The 21,282-nt window shown below is 43.2% G+C and overlaps 3 protein-coding genes across 3 annotated transcripts; 1 reads left to right on the forward strand and 2 right to left on the reverse strand.

Annotated features, from left to right (window-relative positions):
• LOC115385341 (4-hydroxybenzoate polyprenyltransferase, mitochondrial-like) lies at positions 1–17,820 on the forward strand. Its single transcript, XM_030087320.1, has 9 exons — positions 1–41; positions 12,863–12,963; positions 13,259–13,614; positions 15,501–15,667; positions 15,849–15,970; positions 16,272–16,357; positions 16,447–16,580; positions 16,782–16,970; positions 17,553–17,820. Exons 3-9 carry the CDS (start codon positions 13,311–13,313, stop codon positions 17,724–17,726), a joined length of 1,176 nt encoding a protein of 391 aa, XP_029943180.1. The 5' UTR covers positions 1–41; positions 12,863–12,963; positions 13,259–13,310; the 3' UTR covers positions 17,727–17,820.
• Positions 1,799–12,048, reverse strand: LOC115385339 (zinc finger protein 462-like). The gene is made up of 11 exons (XM_030087318.1): positions 11,931–12,048; positions 11,605–11,664; positions 6,588–11,524; positions 6,217–6,500; positions 5,970–6,088; positions 5,190–5,333; positions 4,860–5,097; positions 4,636–4,778; positions 4,325–4,548; positions 2,988–4,005; positions 1,799–2,360 (listed from the first exon to the last, which is right to left on the reverse strand). The coding sequence occupies exons 2-11, from the start codon at positions 11,612–11,614 to the stop codon at positions 2,266–2,268; spliced, it is 7,212 nt and encodes a 2,403-aa protein (XP_029943178.1). The 5' UTR covers positions 11,615–11,664; positions 11,931–12,048; the 3' UTR covers positions 1,799–2,265.
• A 586-nt stretch (positions 17,821–18,406) lies between the features above and the next one.
• Positions 18,407–20,986, reverse strand: LOC115385326 (ghrelin O-acyltransferase-like). The gene is made up of 3 exons (XM_030087303.1): positions 20,928–20,986; positions 20,082–20,303; positions 18,407–19,343 (listed from the first exon to the last, which is right to left on the reverse strand). Exons 1-3 carry the CDS (start codon positions 20,936–20,938, stop codon positions 18,407–18,409), a joined length of 1,170 nt encoding a protein of 389 aa, XP_029943163.1. The 5' UTR covers positions 20,939–20,986.
• Between the last annotated feature and the right edge of the window lie 296 nt (positions 20,987–21,282).

Consider the following 21,282-nt stretch of genomic DNA (forward strand, 5'->3'; position numbering starts at 1 on the left):
GACAACAGAGTGTCGTAACCAACGCACTTGAACATACCACGGTGCGTTCAGGTGCTGCTCGTATTTTTCTTACTTTATCTGATATTTCCATGAATCTCTGATTCTGTTTTTTTTTTCTTTTCAATATATATATTTACAATATCACCAATAGAACATTCTAATTATTGAGGAGCACCACAACATGTCTTTCATTCGCTCTACACACCATCCGTGAGAAGAATGCAATGTTTTGTATTGAATGCTGATTAAACTGGAGTGCATGTGTGGGCAGAATCTTGACCCAATCTCATTAAGCAGTAACACTTCTGTCCAGTGTTACTGTTGCTTGCAGTTTTTTTAAATTCATTCGTAAAAGTTGTGGACTTTGCACATAAAGGAGACCTGCGGAAAGAGCTGACAGATCTTACTGTGGTCAGATATGCAGCAGTGAAAACTACTGACATCATTGCTTTATTTACTGTCAAAGTTTTACCATCAAAGCCATACTGGGGATTTGTGAACGCATGCATGTTGCAAGCTACTGAAATTCTGTCTTCTGACTAGAATCAGGCTTTTGTCCATATTAGTCTGAAGAGAAACACTGCAGCAGAGTGTCACAGGAGTGCAGATAGTTATGCAGATTTGGCAAACAACACACAAAATCAAGTCATTTCTGATCCTTTTTGCTGTGTAGTGTGTAGGCACGGTAAAAATTGAATCATGTTGAAATTGTACTTATTTCTCTTTCAAAGTGACTTATTGTTTTAGTTATGAAAAAAGGCATAAAGGTGTTTTAAGACTTCATAATCTACATGACCTCCTGGAAAAAAGTTATTTCTTAAGGTTAGTTTTTAACAGATCAAGTCCCAGTAAGGCCTAAATGAGCTGTAGGTGACCCTTGATCTAAAAAAACACAAATACCCAATCCTGTTTTTAATGTCATTTGTGATCCACATGATCGTCTAATTATGACGCGCAGCCTGCTTTATGTTTACATTAAAACCTACAGTTCGATCTCACCAGGGTGCTTGTTTAAAGCAGCTTGTGAAGAAATGAAGCAGAATTCAAAACCAATATTTGCTGTTGTGTAATTTTCATATAATACACTATGTAACATAACAGTTTCCCAGTTTCAAACACGTGTTCCTTTCTTGTGATTCACGCAGACCCCAAATCATCTGATGTGTTGTAATGAGTTACTCTCGAAAGTAAAACACATCAAGAGGTTACTAAATTATTCCCAACGCTGTTTAGACAAGATTAGTGACAAACTGTTGATGTCATGTAAATGATGGATGGGATGATCACATAAATGGACATGGAGCACCCAATAATGTAATAATGCCTCATAACACTGTAAAAATGCAATACCTTTATGATAAGCAAAATACACACAAACCTTTCAAAAAAGCTATTTTTTCAAAGATATTCATTTTAGTCTTGGCTGTAGGCATGAATTTGAACAGATTTGATAAAATGCTACTCCTTAATCTACTAACTCATTGGATGAAAAGCCAAATGTTAACGGTGCAAATGATTACCAAACCAGTTTTGTGTGAATTGAAATAGTCCAAATGATATGATTGACCACTGTTGGTTGTGAAAGGACTTGTGACATTGTTAGAGACTTGATGTTGCTATTTTAAAATAATTCTGCAAATTCAGAATACACTATTTATTACTGCATTTTGGATTCAGTTTTTAGTGTTAACATGCAATGCTTTTCTGCACTATGAGGTCAACATTTTTTTTACATGCAGAGTTTTAATGACTTGCATTTTTCTGGTCAAGTGTTGAAGGAAGAAAAAAAAAGGTAATTAAATCATAATTTCTTTACTTCTTTAAAACATAGCTTAAACATTGAACAAAAAACTCCATTATGGAAAGGTGGCACCAAAGTAAACGGTACTGTTTTGAAACTGCAAAATACATGTTGAAGCAGCACCTGAACGCAGCAGTTTCCATATGTTGAGGTTTGTTCACATCTTTACATTCAATAATCATTTAAGGTGAATATAAAACAGGTCGAAGTTTAACGACTAATTTTACAGTAATAACTCAGAAAGAAAACCAAAACAAAACCTCTATAGGTGGAACTTAACCCTCAGGAAAAAAAAAACAAACCTAAATATCCTCCTTTGAACATAACAGTAAAGAGATTTTATTACAAAATATTAAAAACTACAAAACAAGAACACTTGGTCAGTCACAGTAACCAGTAACAGTTGAAAGACAGTGGACGGTCTTCAGGGCTTCACAGGAGAGTCGCCTCGGCGGGGAGGAGCGTCACATTCCGTGACGCACGACGTGCAGCTTCAGTTCGGAGCTGCTGGCCAGCTTCCTCCCGCAGAGCTCGCAGGTGTATGCAGGCATGGTCTTATCTGCAAGAGGGGGAAAAAAACAAACAAAAAACAAAACAAAGGTGATTAGACGGATTTATCCAGGAGGCGCTCAATTCTCCAATATGAAGAAATGACTCTCGCTCTCCAGGATGAGCAGACACAAGTTTTAAAGGTTGGGCGGTGGGAAAGAGATCTTTCCACAACAAGATTAAAGTCCAGGCATGCCATCAAAATCTAAATCCACTGAGTAAAGAAGTCAAGAAAGCTTCAAAGGAGGTTTGCCACTAGTGAAGGCTAATCCTGTGCTGAGGTGAACTTTTCAGACAAGCTGCAGTGAAAACGGTTTCACAGCTTCCTATTTTGTTTCCTACTATAACTAGATGAATGTGTGAAGAAGCAGAGGGTGTTGAGACGCAGCTGCTTAGGAAGCAAACTGGACACAAAGGAGCAGACTCCAGGTTCCACCGTCTCCCATCATTCCCAGATCGGAAACAAGCTCAGTGCTCAAATGTAATAACATAAATGAAAGTGCATAATATGAAATATTTATATTTACATTATATGCATCTTAATTAAACATGATTCAGTTTGTTCCTGCAAAATAAAAAATAAACTGAGTGTCGGCAGACTGATTTGTGAGATAGTGTTCAATTCGTTCATTGTTACCTTGGAGCTCATCGTCGGGCGTCTCCGGCTCCTGGCAGGACTTTGCGTCTTCTTCATCGCTCATCTTGCCGTCTCCTTCCTGCTCCAGCAGCAGAGGATCGCTGTCCTTCTCTCCCTCGCTGGATTCCAGGAGGCGGATCTTGTCCTTGAGGTATTCATTCTCCAGCACTGGCATTTCTCTGCAGGGATCAGGCACATCGTCGCTCTTCCTCCCACTCTGCTCCTCTTCCAGCACGGAAGTCTGAAAACTCTCCTCGAGGCTCAGGCTGGGCTGCTTGGGTAAAATACTGGGCGGAGATGTTTGAGCTTTACTGTTCAGACTCTTTCGAGCCCTGATGTCATTTGCTGGTGTCTCGTTCATTTTTGCTAAAGCTGGGGCTGCATAGTTCAGGGTCTGAGCGACGCTGCAGTGTTCATCACCCACACGGGGATCTGGCTCGGCTTTCTCCGGATCGGACTTCCTGTGAGTCCGACACCCGCTGCTGTCCATGTCCAGATCCAGGATGTTCCTCAGAATGTTGTCCTCTACGCTCGCCTCGATGTTCAGCGACCTCTGAGCCTCGGCGTTCTCGCCTCCGTCGGCAGTGTTGGAGTATGCTGGCGAGCTCCCGTCTGTTTCCCCGTCTTCATTGCCCTGGGGTTCTGCCTGGTCTCGTTCTTCGCTCTCTGGACTCACACAGAGCTGACTTGTGTTTCTGTCCTCAGAACTTTGTCCTCTGGGGGAGGAGATCCCGGCTTGTGGGTCCGGCTCATGTTTCTGCAGCTCAGTAGTATGAATGTCCAACAGAATCTCCTCGACGGGGCTTCCTCCGCCTCCCTCCTGACCTTGACTCCGGCTCCCAGCCTGCTGAACGTCACCGCAGTCTGTGAGCAGATCCTCCATTTCCTCGTCTCCGCTGTGATTGCTGCAGAGCTCCGAGTTCGACAGAGGTCCGTCTTCCGCGTCGGCGCTTTGACCGGATCTCGCCTCGAGCTGATCGAGGCTCACCTGGCCCACAAGTTCATGATTTCTCATGACCTGTCCAAAAGAGAGGAAATAAATCATAAACCACTGAGGGACAGAGACTCATCACAGCACACCAACATGATTTTTCTCAACTTGTTTTAAGTAAAAGATGGTTGATTATGTTCCTCACATATGTTGGTGGTATTTTTTTAATCCTATATCACAAATGTGAAGGAATATGTTTGTTTGGGCACAATTTCAGTTTCACAGAGAGTAGATTAAACCTTGGTTTTAATCTACTGTTTTCCGAATTCTACACATAATGAGAGCATTTTTCTTGGGCTTGAGGGATTCCAGTGACTCACTGAAGAGCTGAGAAGCACATCCTCACCTGATGCTTATCGCTCAGGTGTGCCTCCAGGTCGCTCAGCTGAGTGCAGTCGAAGAAGCAGAGCCGGCACTTGTAGGGCCGGACGTCGTCGTGCCTCGCCATGTGCAGCCGCAGGTTCTCGGCGCTGCCGCTCATGAAGGTGCACTTGTGACAGCGGAAGACGACGCCGCGGAGGTAACGGGAGAGCTCCGGCCGGCGGACTTCTATCGGCGCGACGCGGTTATCTGCGCAAAACACATGAAGAGGCGGGCAGGCTGAGCACGAAGCGGCAGAGGCGGTGAAGAGCAGCAGACAGGAGGCGGAGGACGGACCGCGGTGCAGGTCGATGTGGTCGATCATGTTGTTCTTGTTCTTGGTCTGGTAGAGGCAGAACGGGCAGCAGAGGTCCTTCTGGTGAGTCGGTACAGACTGGCAGGTTGAGTGGCTCATCGCCACGTGCATCTCCAGCACCTTTCTGAAGGAATCGGCAAAAAATACAGAACGTGACAAACACCTGCAGAGAGTATGAGAGTCTAAAACTGAGCGCTCAGCTCACCTCGACTCGGAGAAGAAGTCGCACTGTTTACACCGGGTCATCTTCTTCCCGTGGCGGTTCATGTAGTGCCGCCGGATGCTGGACAGGTGCTCAGTGTTGAAGCTGCACAGCTCACAGCGGAGCAGGCTGTCCGTGCACAGCCTGGACTCCTGCTCCTGCGCTTCAGCCTTCCTCTGTGCCATCAGGTTGTAGTGGTTGAGCTGCCGCCTCACGTCCGGATGCTCCAAGTACAGCGAATCTGTCAGAGGGGAACAAACGCTTTGTTCAAGTGGCTTCTTTTGAAACGGAGATTGTTCGGAGAACTTCTACAAGTAAAACCGGGACACTTGCTTTCGGCCGCTGCAGGTTTGTCACCAGGATCAGTCCAGCTGTCGGTTTGCTTCAGTAGCTCTGGAGGCTCCGTGTCCATCGTCTCAACGCTCTCCTCGCCAGCCTCCACACTGTGGACGGCCTTATTCTGGACCAGAATTACATCTGGGCATTCAGGAGCATGTGAAAGAGAACAAAGCACTACAAACGTTAATAATCCAGAGAACCTGACAGAGACATGAACAGCTCCTACTTCTGTTTTAGTATCTATTCTGAATAGAGAAAAAAAATATACTGGCTTCAGGATGAAAGCCTTCCTGTTTCTATTCAAAAGTTTTTTTTTTAAACTGAGAGAAGGCTAATATAATTCAGGAGGGCTGTTTATTATTGAAGCACATCAAGTGAGATTTGATGTATAAGATAGATGTGTTTCTGTTGCAGGAGCTAAAGTCTCAGCTGATCACAGTTAACTTTCAAACAAGCTGTAAATACAAATAAAAGGTTACAGTTCAGACCGATGAGAGAAAAGGAATGCTTGTTTGTAAGTTGTTCATATTCCAGCTACTTACACTGAATTTATAGGAGAGGCAGGAATCAGCCACTGGCTTCAGGCTTTTTTTTTTGGTCATTTTAAGTCAAAGGTGTTTATAGTTTCTACATGTTGAATTATGACCACAAATAAACAATTCATTCATGAATAATGTGTTAAGCACAAGTTGGTGATGTAAACTCCATGTCAGCCTCCTCAAAGCTGCGTCTCTAAATGTTTGCAGGTACAGTATGTGTCAAACATGTTCTCACCTCGATGCGCTTTCTGAAAGTGGCTCCACCACAGGCCCAGCACGGTGGTTCTGTAGGTACAGATGCTGCAGGCAAAAGGCCTCGTGTGGCCTGACTTGTAGATGATGTATTTGGAAAAGCTGAGGAAAGAATGAAAGAGAAACTGATCAAAACAGCAAAACGCTGAGAGTCCAGCATGCCGATCCGTGCACCAATTGAATATTCTTCGCAAATGTAAACCTCTGCAGTAAAAACCAAACTCTCTTACCTGCTGTCCAGCGTCGTTTTGAACAGGTTGCCAAAGTTCTTGATCGCCGCCACGGTGGAATGACTTCGCTCATGCGAAAGCAGAACCTTCGGGGACATGAAGGAGCGGCCGCACTGCTTACAGGCGTGTCTCTTGTTCCTGTTCTCCGACTGCTTCATGTCGTCCACTCCTGAAGAAGACTTGACCGGACTGGCCGGCAAACCGGCCAAGTGGACTGGCGTCGCGCTTTTCTGTGTTGACTGCTCCACAGACTCTAATCCAGGAAGTTCATTTTCCACAGCAGGCTGAAAACAAAACAGAAGTGGTGTTAATTTTTTTTTCCCCCTCCCCCAAAAAGGTAATAAATTAAAGTCAAATTTGTGTTGGCGTACCTCAACAGAACTGGGATCTGGTGCAGACTGCTGGAGAGATGCCCGTCTCTTTGCCTCCTCTTTCTTCACTTTTCTGTGGTTATTCATGTGAATGCTGAGCTTTCTGATGCCGTTTAGCTGTCTAACGCAGTGGTTGCATGTGTAAAGCCCTGTGCTTTTCTTCTTCTCTCCAGTTGAAATCACATCGAAGTCCATTTTGACATCTGAGCGGTGGACAGCACAGTAGTGTTCAAGAAGCAGCGAAGGCGTGTCAAACCTCAAGTCTGGACACTTTACACATTTATCGTGAGAGACTTCCTCAGGTTCCGAGTCCTCACATTTCAGTGACTCAAACTTTACAGAGGTCTCAAGCAATTTTTGCTTGTTGTACTTCTGGAGCAGCTTCAGGACAACGTCCGTTTCCAGTTTGTGAAAGTGTTTGTAGTGAGCATACAGGTATCTCCTGTATGATCCTCTGTAGCTGCACATGTGGCACGCAAAGATTTTTGACTTGGTCTGCGTTGCCTGAGACTCTGGTGAGTTCGTTTCACAAGCGCCCGAGGGGGGATTCTGCAGAGCGCCGACTTCAACTTGGGACATTTCATCTTTTATATCAACTCCCAAAGCCGTTGAGCTCTGAAACTTGAGAGGAGCCCCGTTTTTAGGTTTGTCCGGACGCTCCAAAGCTCCTCTGCAGTGATTCTGGCAGTGGAGTTTATATTTTGCTGATGAAGTAGAAATCTGTGGACATTTTTTACATCTGTACCCTCCCTGTTTGGAATATTTCCCGTTTCTACTGCCCATGCTACTCAGTGGGATTTTATCTGTTTGAAGCATATCTGCCTTGACGGTGACCTTGGGATGCTTCATCTGGCAGTGGGTGAGCGTTCCATGAGGGCTGAGATTCACATACGAACAGACCAGGCACTTGTAGACCTGTAATTGTCCTTCCTCTGTCGATGTGCTCGATTCAGAGTGCTTCTGCTTTGGTTGCATGTAGACTGGAACAAAGTGTGTCAAGTAAGCGTCCTTCCCGTGTTTCATGACATAGTGACCAGCCAGATTTTTCCTCGTGAAGTACTTTTTGGAACAGAGGACGCACCGGTGCAGGGAACCGTTTGAAATGGCATACTTGTTGTTGTGCTGAACGCGCACGTGTTGCTTCAGTTTGATACTCGTGGTGCAGATGTAAGGGCAGTGCTGGCACCTTACCACCGAATGCACTTTCTTACTTAAAAAGGCCTTTGATATTTTTAATTTCTGGGCATGGACTTTAGGCAGCAGTATCTTACATTTGATTGGTGGCTTGGAAGCTGCTTTGAGGCTGCTCTGAGCAGTGTCCACGGCGGTCCCGCAGTGCTCCTGCACATGCCTCTCTAGCCTCGTCGCGGTTCTACAGAGTAGAGAGCAGGTCATGCACATGTACGCACTGAATTTCAACATCCCACTCGGATGTCTTTTTAACATATCCAAGCTTTGCAACTTTGTCAAATCCGCGTGAAGACTGCTTGGACTGGCCGTCTGGTCAGAATGCTTTCTCTGGATGTGCGACACGGCTCCTTGGTGCATTGTGTTGACGTACGCACAGTGCTGACATTTGAACACACGCATGCGTGTTTTGACTTTTTTTGTTGACTCTACAGCATTATTCAAATCTTTCTGGTGTTTCAATCCACAGTGGGTGTTGAGGCCATGGTGAGTGTTGAGCACCGCGGGGCAAAAAGGGCATTTGAACACCCTGGAAGACGATCCTTCTCCTTCTCCTTCTTCTTCATCCTCTTCTTCGCCTTCATCAATCAATCTTTCACAATCAAGTGGTTCTTGAAAAGAATCAAAGGGCGGATGTGATTCACTGACTTCCGCCTGGCTGCGTCTGTCAGTCCAGGGATGATCCGTACGGAAATGTTGGATGACACTTGACAATGAACTACCTTGAAAAGAACATTCGCTACAGGGAAATGTCTTTGTCTCAGTTTGTTCTGATGGTGAACTGCCATCACTGTCAGCATCACTGGCGACGTCGGTGTTCGCCACTTCAGGTTTCTTGTTTTCGCGGGCTGACGTCGGAGGACCGATGCGTAACTGAGTCAACACGTAGTTGAGGCTTAACTTTCGATCCGGGTGTTGTTCGCGGTAGTGCTTAAAGAGGACCGGTCCATTTTCGTGGGTGAAAAGACAGAGCTCGCAGTGATAGCCTGACTGTAATGCTCCCTGTTTAAAACACATATTCAAGATCTCTGAAACCAGATGCTTTTCATCGTGAGCTTTAGCTAAGTGCCTCCTCAAAAGATAGACATACTGTGCACTGTATGAACACTTAGAACACGACAGCATTCTCTGCGGTGGAGATTTACCTGATGAGGTCTTGGGAAGTTTGGCTTCTTTTTCCATTCTGGCTTTCTTCAGAGATCCCTCACTGATTTCTTTGTGTACTGTTGCTTTCACAAAGGATTTTCCTGCCTGTCTGAGAACCATAGACGTGTACATTTTGACCTGGGTACGATTCCCGTATCCTCGATGCACTTTGCTGTAATGTCTGATGACTTGGGTCATACCAACATGTCTGTAGTTGCATAAGTGGCAAAACAACTTATATCTGTCGCTTTTACGGATGAGCGGAAAAGGTAGCTGGGTAGAAAAGGGGAGCTCCTTCGGTTGAGATTTTGTTCTCTGAATTTCCTTGCGAACCAACGCTGTATATTGGATGATGCTTTCCATGGTCGTAACACACCCCACATGCAATCTGACCTGATGATTCAGGATTCCTTTCACCAAAGGATTTGCATAGTTGCACTGTGAGCAATAAAACAATTTTTCTGGATCTGCATAAGCGTGATCCTCGAACTGGTTAGCAGCTGCAGTGTCATCTGCTTCACACCATCCCACAACCTGTTCGTCAGTTTCAGAACGGGGGGATGGAATGATTTCTGACGTCTCGGCTTTACTTTCAGCTTTCTTTTTCTGCATCTCAGCGCTGTACTCACAGATAGCATCAGAACTGGCAACTGCATCCCTGAAATGTTTTGCATTTTGATGGCCAACAACACTTTTCAAATTGTTACTTTCGTAAGGGCAGATAGGGCAGTAAAAAGTCTGAATACTTTGGGAAGGCAAATTGTGTTCATCTAGAGTGATTTTAGTATCTTGCTTGATAGACTGCTTCTTCTTCTTCTTCAAAGATTTCCCCATGTCATCACCTGGAGACTTTGACTTTCTCTGACAAGTGTTGAATGACAATCTGATGTGCTTTTGAGATGACAGCTCAGTTTTGTGTTTCTTTGAGGGATTTGAGGGACTCCTAAAAGGTGTGGACTCTTCTAAAGCCGTCTCGGAGTTTGCAGACTTTTCATGCATCGGCTGTGTTGCCTGTGGTGTAAAACGAGCCAGTTGTTTGATTTTATCAATAGTCATGTCTTTTTCAGGGTGGCTTTTTTCATAGTGAACATGCATGACAACCACTGACTTGTGACTAAAGGTGCAGTTGTTGCATTTGAACAAGAAGACGCCCTTTCCTTTGGAGGTGGGTTGCTGAGATAAAGGTGTACTTTTGACTTTTAAATGTGACGAGGAGCCATTCTGAGGGGACAGTTTTTCTGCCTTGGGGTTTTTTTGCTTACTCAGCTGAGATGACATCTCTGTGCATCCTGTCACAGTATATCGGCAGTAGGACAGGGAATTGCCCACTACGTGATTTGGGTGCTTTCTGTCGTGATGTTCTTTCAGATTTTTTAATGCACTGGTGGTAAATTTGCAGAGAAAACATTTGAATGCCAAATTCAGCTCACTTGTCTTTTTTGTAAATACGTTTGGGGCATCTGGATGCTTCTCCTTGTAGTGCCTCTTGAGGAGAGTTGTGCTAAGAAACTCCACTGGACACTCCATGCACCGGAACATAGCACTCTCATCACTGGGGTCCTGAATGTATATGGAATTGTATCTGACGTAGGGGTGGTTGCTCTTATAATGGTTTGACATGCCTCTGATGCCCACATCACTGTAGTCACAGTGCTTACAAAAATGAACCGTTGAGTCCGCATTAGCAGGATTTCCCTTCTTTTCACTTTCATCTTCGCTTAGTTCAAATGAAAAGTCGCGGCTGTTGCATGTTTTGCTCTCACTTGTATCTTCGTTCTGTGTAGGAGTTGTATCCTCTGTGGTAAGTTTAGCTTTTTTAACAGAACCACCTCCTGAAGCGTCACTACTGGTCCTCTTGCCAACACTGTTTGGCAGCTCTTCTTCAGATTCTTTCTTAGTCTTTGGTTTGTTGAGTGTAGCAGTCCAAAGTGAATCATTTTGCAAAGAGCTGTGAGGAGAAACTGTGTTTATGTCAATCGAAGACTTTGCATTGACCTGCAACACACCATTACTGCTTGGGTTGGAGCTTGAGGACTTCTCTTGCAGAATCAGTGTTGACTTGGTGTCGTCAGTGTTAGCGGACTTCCTGGTGGATTTAGATGTCGTCACAAAGAACTTTGTTATGGTTTGCATTGGCTTAGTGTATACTTTTAAATGTTTTGATGAATTAGATGTGGATTTACGCTTTGAAACGGGTGATACACCTGAGGAATTCTTTGTCTTTGCATGTTCCTCATTCGCTGACTCGTCCGTTATTTTAGTGCACAATTTTTCATCACTGGTGTGGGATCCCAAAATATTGGGCACCTCTGATTTCTTCTGACATTTCCTCAGGTGATCATTTACAACATCCGCACTACACGCTACAAAATCACAGTGTTGGCATTTCAAGTTACTTCCAGAAATGGTGAAATTGCTGGATTTTAAACCTGAATTTCTGAGAGCAGCATCAACGTCCAAGCCGTGGACCTTGTTGAGGTGATCGAACAGGTAAACCTTGGATTTGAGGATGAGAGGGCAGTGGCGACACTGGAACAACTTTGAAGGAGACACTGGACTGTTGCTTTGATTGACGAGGCCAGAGGTGGAAAATCGCACTGAATCTGCAGAAGTAAATAAAGACGTGGCAATAAATACTCGATCTGATCACCTGACTCAAGTGACTATCGTGGTTGATACATACCGTTTTGCATGTTGCATTCTTCTCTTGAGATTTACATGCAAAATCTGAACTGTCCAGCACCTAAATGACGGAGGGGACCAGTTTTTACTTCACGCAAAAAGTTAAAACGTCGTTAGAATTGTCAAATAACTTGAAGCGAGAGCACTTGTGAAAGACAGCGAAGGGGAAAGGGAAAAAAAAGCACTCCTCCTCGGTGTTAAACTTTGCGATCAGAGCACAGGAGACCTGCAGTCAGCTCAGTAAACTAACTCTTATTACGATAGAGAAGAAAAAGTGGGGCAATGTAACGCGGGTAGATGATCTGTGGGTGCGGATTCTGTACTCACGCGTGCAGATGAACTCGATCCCACGCTCACAGGACAAACATTTCACTTGTTGTTGATAACGTGAGGAAACGGAGGTAACCACACATTTCCGCCATTTTTCCCGCGAGTACCACTCTGTACGACTTCTCCTTCCGCCCGGGCACAAAAAAAAAGCTCGTGGGTTCACACGCCAGAGTCAAACTGCACTTCCGCCCGGAGTGCCCGGCCTTTCACAGTAAACAAACTCAGGCTGTGTTTCAGATCAAAGTTTTATTTTTATTCTTATTTTTAATTTGTGTAGTTACTAAAAACAAAAAATATACACCCGTAGTGACGTTTTAATAAATTGATGGGCGTTTTAAGGTGCCTTTCTTTTATAACTTGTCCAAATGACAACAATGTCGGAAGCAGCATGTTTTGTAACTTTACCTTTTCAAAGTAACATCGAACTTTTAAAAACATCATTTTCAAAACGTAAATTAATCCTTGAAGTTTAATATAATTAGAGTATGACATATTAGAGTTATTGCACGTAAAAATAATAGAATAAGTATGTGGTTCAGAATGCCACTTTCATCCGGGTAATTTCTTTTTTTTCCATGACTCTTTTCTGCACACATCATCTGGGTAGATATAGATATAGATATAGATATAGATATAGATATAGATATAGATATAGATATAGATATAGATATAGATATAGATACATTCAATGTATTCAAATTAGTATGAATATTTTTTTTCTTTTTGTACATATCTATATTTTTTATTTTTGAATCTTTGTTTTGACATCTAGAATGAACTCATAATCATAAACTAAATCTTCGTTATAAATTAGCTTAGAAATAACAATAAAATGAGTATTGTTTTTTGCAGGTAAAGTACTGTATTAATTCAAAGAGTGGATTTCAAAGTAGGTTCCGGGATTAATGTTTCTTGTCGTGCGACAATAGGGGACGTACCATAACAAGGAAGAACGCAAAGGAATGACCTGACAGCCGCATGACAGATGTTTCGTCTTATAAACCTACATTTCTTCACTGTGACGAACATTGTAAGTTGGTTTTTGTGCTGTTTTATACAGTTATAATGAAAACGTAAGGCAGCGAGTTGAAGTCATTACTTTTGTTTCAGAAGTTATTATATGTCAAATGAACGATTCAAGCGGCGACATGTCGGTTTTTATATATTCGTTGACTGATAACACAGATATTTGTTGGATTGTAGCTCATCTCGGTCTTTGTGCAGCTCATTCTGTGCAAAAACAAAAGAAAAGGCCACTGTAGCAAATCAGTGTCGCTCTGTGGATAAGCTATTGTGTCCACCAGTGTGTGTTTCTTTGTGTCCAGGAGCCACTCATCGAATGGTAAAACAGAGCTCATCTGACCTCAGAGAGGCACAATGCTTCGAGCCAAGCTGAGCAGCCTACTGACTATGGGCACTGTGAGGAGGATTCATCGTGGAGGTGGTTACTCTTGTATCTCCAGCCTTTCCAGCCTGTCACACAGCTGCCTTCAAAAGAAACGGACCAGGACTAAAGGCTGCTCAGAATCCAGGACTTTTCACCACTGCAGTGCCATCCATCCATCCATCAGAGAGCACAGTGGGAGAAGATCTTTCAGTTTGTCAGCTGCTGCTATTGTGAACTCAGCACCAGTTCACGTTCAACCATACCTCCGACTGATGAGGCTGGATAAACCCATTGGTCTGTATTTTCCATTTATTCATTGATTTATTTTGTCTTTATTTTACCATATAGTTTCATTGAGAACCATTTCTCATTTACAATGGCAACTTGGCCAAAAGGGAACAATAAGGCAAGATAAAGAAAGAAGAAACAAATACATACATACAAACATAACATTGAATAAAAAAAGAGTGTCACAGAATCTCTAAAGTGAGGAAGGAGTGTTTACAGTGATATACAGAAACAAATCGACCCAAGGTAAAATCAGTCCAGAGATAAATCATTATTGGTGTTATGGTATTTCTTAAAGTGGAGAGCAGAATAAATGTAGAAGCTTTAAGATATGTTCTAGGTGCTTATCAGTTATAATAAAGCAGAAAACTGAAATGAAGAGCGACCAGTATTTGGTTATGACCAGACTGAGGAATCTACCAGAACGCAGACCACGATTTGTGTTGCGAATATTGAGGAGGGACTTTAGCTGCAGAGGATTTTTACCAACAAGAGTTTTATATGTGGAAGGGAAACCAGTGTGCTGGTCTGCATGCATGAAAAGACGGCCAGGTTATCAGGAAATACAGGCAGTAATGGTGAGTGTTAAACGGTAGTCCAGCTACAAAGCGGATAGCAACATGATAAATAACATCCAGCTTGTGAATAAGAGGTTTTTTCAACCAGAAGTTGTTTGGCTGAATGTGTAAAGGAAGAAGTGTCTCAGTAAAGATCTCTGTTGAAACAGCAAAGAAATGTCCAGCCTATCATATCTGAATGCAGTGTGGTCATTGATCACAGATGAGGTGTTCTGCACAGCTGACCCATTACACCATTACACATGTTCACACTGGATGGTCGACATCGTGATCTTGTTTCTGGTCTGTTTTGACGGCCCGACTGGTTTAATGATTGAATACATATGTTTGGAATCCTTTATTATAATCACATCATTGCTAATTTGATTCAGACTGTATGGAAAGTGAACTGATGTTTGAGGTGTCATCATCAAGCAAACTATATTTGTTTTATTTCAGAGTGTAAAGTAAATTAATAACTCCTTGGTGCTGTTCACTGTTAGGCTTTGAAGTAGTACTAAGTCGAAGTGAGGAAAGTAAAGTGTTCGTTGCTGCAGGATGAAGTCACTAAAGTATTGATGGCAAAGTTGATGACTGATGTTTTTGTATTTATGTTTATATTTTCATATGTGATAACATATGGTGGCAAACTGTATGTGCATATATAGACTGACAGATTAGTTTTCATAGAGTCCAAGTCACAGGAAGGTTTACACCACAAATACTGAACCTTCCAATGTTTATATATAACTTCTTCTTTTTTTTTTTAGATATTTCAGGATATTTATGACAGGTTCTGTGAATTTTAAAGACGGTTTTCTCACGTGTTCCCATTCATTCATTCATTCATTCATTCAAACTTTACACTGCTAAAGCTGGAATGTTTTGCTGTTTCAATTTGTTCCTTTTAAACTAATTTTCACCAAGGAAAAGCTCAGCGGTGTTTCCTCACCCAGACTGAAACCACGGTGTGGCTGACAATGTTGCTGATATAAAACTTGTAGGATAAATTGCCATTTAATTAACTTTTAAAGTTCATGCAGTTCAAGTTTTCACTGAATATTATCATGCCATATATTGAATACTTTACTCCAGCTGTACAACTAAACCAGTTTTGCCAAATCTGAATATTAGAATAACTTGTCCAGAATAACAAAAACTGAGTGGCGGGATGCTGCCAAAGGTGATGTATCAGGACTGTTACTTAATGGTTCGTGTCCAGACTTTGCTGTTCAGTCGTCTCCAGCCAAATCTGTCCAGTTTCCCCTTAACTGTGCAGCAGCTTTGTGTTTCTATGATCAACCCTCTGACTGGACCCTTTGACCTGTGCTGCAGGAACATGGCTTCTGTACCTCCCCTGCACATGGAGCATCGCTCTGGCAGGCGACCCCGGCTGCCTGCCCGATCTGGGCATGCTCACTCTGTTCGGTACCGGGGCTCTGCTAATGAGGGGGGCCGGCTGCACGATCAACGACATGTGGGACAAAGACTTTGACAGAAAGGTTTGTGAGTCTGACTTTCATGTCACTGTGGAGATACTTCACCCACAACATCACATCCATTCATCTGTGCTGAGTCAGAAGCATTGAAGTTTGTGTTGTACGACAGGAAAAGAGAACAGATTTCTGATGTTGATGTTGTCCTCAGCTCTGATTGGTTGAGACAGATGATGTTTTCTTGCAGGTGTCCAGGACGGCCTCCCGGCCCATTGCGTCCGGAGAGATCTCTCGATTCCAGGCACTTGTCTTCCTGGGCGGACAGCTGTCCCTCGCTCTTGGGGTTCTTTTGTGCCTCAACTATTACAGGTATGTGGATTAATTTTTTTTTTTTTAGCTTTAATTCAAAGTTATTTCATTAGAAAACAACGCAACATACAACATATAGCTTATAATGAAACAGAATTCCGATTTCTCTGCAGAAAACTTCAAGTTTTGTGAATTTAGAGTCACTTAAAAATATTGAATCTTGTGTTTTGTTACTAGGATGTTCCAGCTGGTGACACTAATAATAATCATACTTACATTTGTTGTTCTCGTGTATTTTTCTAAACTGTTGGTATCTGATCGAAACTGACACAAAGGGTTTGATTTTCATGGTGACTGACAGCATAGCTCTGGGTGCTGCGTCCTTATCTCTCGTCATCTCCTATCCGCTCATGAAGAGGATCACTTACTGGCCGCAGTTTGTTCTGGGTAAAGCCCGCTCACCCTCATATGAAACTAGTGTCTCCCACCACCTGTGAAGATGGAGTTCTTCAGTGGTTTTGCTCTCTTTGTTTCAGGGCTCACGTTTAACTGGGGCGCTCTGCTGGGCTGGGCGGCTGTTCAGGGCTCCTGCGATTGGTCCGTGTGCCTCCCGCTGTATTTCTCAGGAGTGATGTGGACGCTGATTTACGACACAATATATGCTCATCAGGTGAAACACAGTGACTCCAGAAATAACTCCCGTGAATTACCATTTACTTGAAAAGTGTCAGCATTTCAGTGAATGAACTTTTATTTCTTGACACACAGGTGTTTATCCAAAAAAATCTGAAGATCAGTGGAGCGGAACAAAAAATATGAATGGCTTGCATGAATAAACAACATTTTCTTTGTATCTTTCCTTTTAAACAAGGACAAGGAGGATGACATCAAGGTGGGCGTGAAATCGACTGCGCTGAAGCTCCAGGACCAAACCAAACCGTGGCTGAGCGGTTTTGCTGTGGCCATGATGTCGGGGCTGGTTGTAGCGGGCGTTAACGCTGAACAGACGCTCCCGTACTACGCAGTCCTGACCACCGTTGCTGCTCATGTGGCGCACCAGGTGAGGAATGAACGTGTGTTTTTTGATGTGATTTTACTACTTCCTAATCATTTTCACGTTATGAGATGCACTCTCTTGCCAGAAGTATTTGCGTCCTCCCAAATTCAGTCTCCTAGACTCCAGTGGCAGTTTGTTCTGGAGCTCATCTGGAGGTCCTGTGGAGCTTGGAGGTCAGCAGCTGTTGACTGGGTGCTTAATTTTATGCACCTGCGATTGGAGCACCTGAATTCAGTGATTTGGATTGCTGAGCAAATACTTTTTGGCAATATAGTGTATTAATACCAGCTCCAGAGGCAATAAAAACAACAATTCTTCTCGTGCTAGTTAGATGCTTTTAATAAGTCTTTATATGTCGTCTACAGCTATCTAATCTTGTTAGACAATTTTTTCAAAATGTTGATTTGTACATATAAATTCAAAGAAGAATTGAGCCAGTAAAGCATAACGAACCTTGTATACCAGTTGTTCCTGTGCCTGACCTGTGACCTCTGCAACTCCGCAGACACACACATTTTGAAAACCACTGTTATCAATGAGATACGTCAAGTTATAATACACAATGTTTGCTTTCCTCTCTCGTAGATTTACACACTTGACATCAACAAACCGGAGGACTGCTGGAAGAAATTTGTGTCGAACAGGAATCTTGGACTGTTGCTATTTTTAGGGATTGTCACAGGCAATTTGTGGAAAACGAGAAGAGAGGTTTTGCTGCAAAATGAAGAAGAATTAAGAGATAGCCACTGTTCAACATGAGGAAATACCCTGTGTTGGTTATTTTTAAAGAACTCAATTATTGGATGGAAAGTTGTTTATTGAAAAAATTAAATTCTGATGCAATTCCCCTTCATGAACACCCCGCAGTTTGTGCTGTTTTTGGCCACCAGGGGGCGATGCGCCGATGTGGCTCTTCAGGGACCTGATCAATGAAACTGTATTGGTCATCCACCTATTCACAGTATTTTTCTGCACCTATCTTCTATAGAAAGTGTACCAAGACTCAGATGTTGAGAAAAGGGAATGACAAGTTGTTTAAACTGATTTTTTTTCCTCCCAATTTTTCAGTAAATTGTGATGAATGAAAAATGTATTTGTGTAGCATATTTAAGCAACAAGATGATTCAAGGAGGTAGGAAGAACAAAAGCAACCAGAACATTTCTAAAAGTCAGTAACGATTACGAAGAAGGACAGATGAAACCAAAACAGAATTCAGAAAATATTAAAATTGTGACACAGGGCATTTATTCTAATATATATGATCATTTTTATAGAAAATATAAATAAGATGGGTTTTTTTGCAAAGATTCTACTCAGATATGCTCATTAAAGCTTCATGTGGATCACTGTATAATACTACATTGTCAAATGTATGTTGGAATTGACCCCACACACATATCTGAATACAGTTTTCTTTCGGTGACCCACAATAATGTGATCATATAAACTTCAGTGAGACAAAGAGCAGAATTATGTGAGCAAGAGGAAACAGAGCTATATATGACTGATACAAGAGTCTGAGACCAGACAAGTCTCTCAGCTCCACTGTGATAACAATGCAGGTCAGAAGCATCTGAGTGTTCACCCAGCCTAATAAAGTGTAAACTTTCCTCCATGTTGGTGAAAGCTGTGGCAACAGACACCTGTGAACACAGTGATCTGCTTTGACTGAAAAAGCCCAGGTTGAAAACCCGACACAGTGACCCAGGTGTAGGCCGTGCCACCACATGGAAAACACAAAAGTGGTGAGTAGAGGGAAGTGACTGCACCTGATGTAAACCAGCCTGCGCAGCCACAGAGCTGTGGTGAGGTTCCATCGGCGGGAGAACTCTGACATGCTGCTCGAGGCCTCGGTCGTCCAGAAGTCTCCGTCACACAGTCCACTCCACGTCTGGGAGTGTCCTCCAGATGGGTCCTCCCAAAAACCAAACCCTGCCGCGTTATTGAGGCATTCGCTCACCTTCCAGTGGGAGTAATACCGGATCCTAAACCCCAGTGCGAGACTCCACAGCAGAAACGCGCCTTCCAGGACGCCAGATTCAACATCACTGATGTTCACGAAGTACCAGAGACAGGACCGAACAGACTCCAGCACCGCCACCTGCGCCAGCTTCAGCAGCACCACCCTCAGCGGGCTCGGAGGAGAGCGGACTCCCTCCATCACCGACACAAAGTGGCCGTAGGAGCACAGAGGGCCGCCCAGCAGGGTGGTGAAACTGAGCAGGTAGCTGATGAGAGGGAGCAGCGTCACAGGAGGCTTTCCTCCACTGAAGGAGGCGCCGCGCATTGACATGACCTGATTCTCCTGGATGTCCATGGACACTGAGGTGATCCTCTGAGTGAGCAGCATGAGCGACGACAAGGCCGCAAAGAACCTGGAGGAGCAGAGAGTCACTGGAATCCATTCATCTGATGTGGCTCAACAAGCCTCCAGGACAGATGCAACACTTATTTAATCATTTGTTTAAAGGCTGCCTGTTATTTCTTTAATCATCCATGCTATTGCAGTGCATCAGTGCCGCTGACTTTGACTAACCCTATTTGTTTTTAGTTGACACAGACTTGAATACAGTGTTGAAATACACACAGTTGTTGAAACACATTTCCCACAACTCTGTGAAAGAAAATTATGTCAGGGAATTATTTGCTTAAAAAATGAACAGAAACAAAGTAGTATTGATGTCAGTTCCACCTGCAATATGCAAAAAGGTTAACAGATATTGTGGAAAAATATGATTTACAATACAAACACTTGAGTAGACGATGTTTTGTGCTTCCAGATTTCTACTACTGAATAACAGCATTATATTCCCTTTTCATATTAAAATCCTGTCATTGTGAACTGGCAGAGAATGAAAGCACATGGAAACATCATTTATCACAGTTCAGTCAGTCTTGATACTTGGTAATGATCATTTTTGCAATAAATTGTGCAGGTCTGGTGGCTAAAAACTAAAGTGTCCCTGCAACAGAGCAGCATTTCTCCCATTTCAATAATCTGTGCCACTGATGAGTGAAGAACGTGATCTTTTCTTAAAGAATGATCACCATTTATTGCTGGTTTTGATACTTTTGTTCAGACTTCTTAAAGCATTCCTGTTGCTGAGCTGTACCTGAAGCAGACTGGCTCCTGGTAGCATTCCTGGAGCTGTAAGCGCAGGTGCCACAGTGTCTGCCAACACATCTGGATGATGAAGGAACAGGTGTGAATGTCGGCCGGATCCACGCAGGAGACGAGCAGAGTGAAGACAAAGGCGGAGGTGAAGAGGAGGGAGCTGTAGAGGCCCATCGTCACCACCGCCAGGACAGAGCCTCCAACAGCAACAAGCAGGTACCTGAAGGCACAAGATCCACTTTACTGCTAGAGTGCTCCAAACCTGAATGGTGACTGTGATGATGACTGTATATGAGGAGCTCAGACTTACATTAACGATGATGTACGGAGGTAGGAAGCAGATCTATATAATCACTGAACATTATTTATATTCATTTCCGTCTGTGTTAACATTTGAAAGTCAGTGAGCACATCTCTGATTATATGTACATTTTGGATTCATGATTGACACTGATCATGCATGACTGCATGAGGCAGTTCAAGCCGTGCAACAGATTCCACCATTCACCTGCTTAGCATGAGGTGTAAAGCACACTTTTTCTTTAGTTTAGTTTCAACTTTTTCTATTCAATAAAAGAGCATTCTTTGAGAGGTTTGTTGGAATAATCCAGTTCAACATGTGATCACGTACAATTAGTGCATTTCTCATGTATTTAGCATCAGAAAATGTTTCCAGTGATTAATTTGCTTCAAAAATACTGCACTTCTCTTGCAGCACAAACCACATCAAATGTCATCACATGTTTTCTGCATTATGTGACGGATATTAGAAATTGTGTTCTGAACAAAAATGCTATTTAGACATCATCCAGGTTATTGATGCATCACTTGTAATGAGACGTACCTGAGCGTCATGGATAAATGCCCCCGCTTGACAAGAAAATAAAATAGAAATGCGAATGGGAGTGAAAAACACTGGTGCAGTAAAAACTGATGCTGCTCCCACAGATAGCTGACAGAGTCCATGTCTGACCTCCAGGCTGCTGATCGTTCACAGAGGACGGCCTGCGGTGCTGGTGGTCCTTTAAAAACCCATCAGGTGTTCGGTTTCTCCGGACAACCATGCGAAGCATTCCTCCTCCTGTGGTTTGCACTGGAGTGATCGCTGCTGTATTGAGCAGTAATTGCAGCCGTTTGCTTTGTGTTCTTTAATCGGTGCCGTGTGTTGAGGGAAGCATTTTGTTGGTCCATATTTCTGT

Source organism: Salarias fasciatus, unplaced genomic scaffold (genome assembly GCF_902148845.1).
Source record: "Salarias fasciatus unplaced genomic scaffold, fSalaFa1.1, whole genome shotgun sequence".
In the NCBI taxonomy this organism is placed as follows: Eukaryota; Metazoa; Chordata; class Actinopteri; order Blenniiformes; family Blenniidae; genus Salarias; species Salarias fasciatus.

What these genes read in the sequence shown, in the direction of transcription:
- LOC115385326 (XM_030087303.1), bottom strand. An exon ending in CAGGAGCCAGTCTGCTTCAG is followed by an intron (nt 19,344 to 20,081) that starts GTACAGCTCAGC and finishes CTGCTCCTCCAG; the next exon opens with GTTCTTTGCGGCCTTGTCGT.
- LOC115385341 (XM_030087320.1), top strand. Translation starts at nt 13,311, where the DNA reads ATGCTTCGAGCCAAGCTGAGCAGCCTACTGACTATGGGCACTGTGAGG. An exon ending in GAGGCTGGATAAACCCATTG is followed by an intron (nt 13,615 to 15,500) that starts GTCTGTATTTTC and finishes CCTGTGCTGCAG; the next exon opens with GAACATGGCTTCTGTACCTC. An exon ending in CTGGCCGCAGTTTGTTCTGG is followed by an intron (nt 16,358 to 16,446) that starts GTAAAGCCCGCT and finishes TCTTTGTTTCAG; the next exon opens with GGCTCACGTTTAACTGGGGC.
- LOC115385339 (XM_030087318.1), bottom strand. An exon ending in CAGATCCCAGTTCTGTTGAG is followed by an intron (nt 6,501 to 6,587) that starts GTACGCCAACAC and finishes TTTTGTTTTCAG; the next exon opens with CCTGCTGTGGAAAATGAACT. An exon ending in CAAACCTGCAGCGGCCGAAA is followed by an intron (nt 5,098 to 5,189) that starts GCAAGTGTCCCG and finishes CCCCTCTGACAG; the next exon opens with ATTCGCTGTACTTGGAGCAT.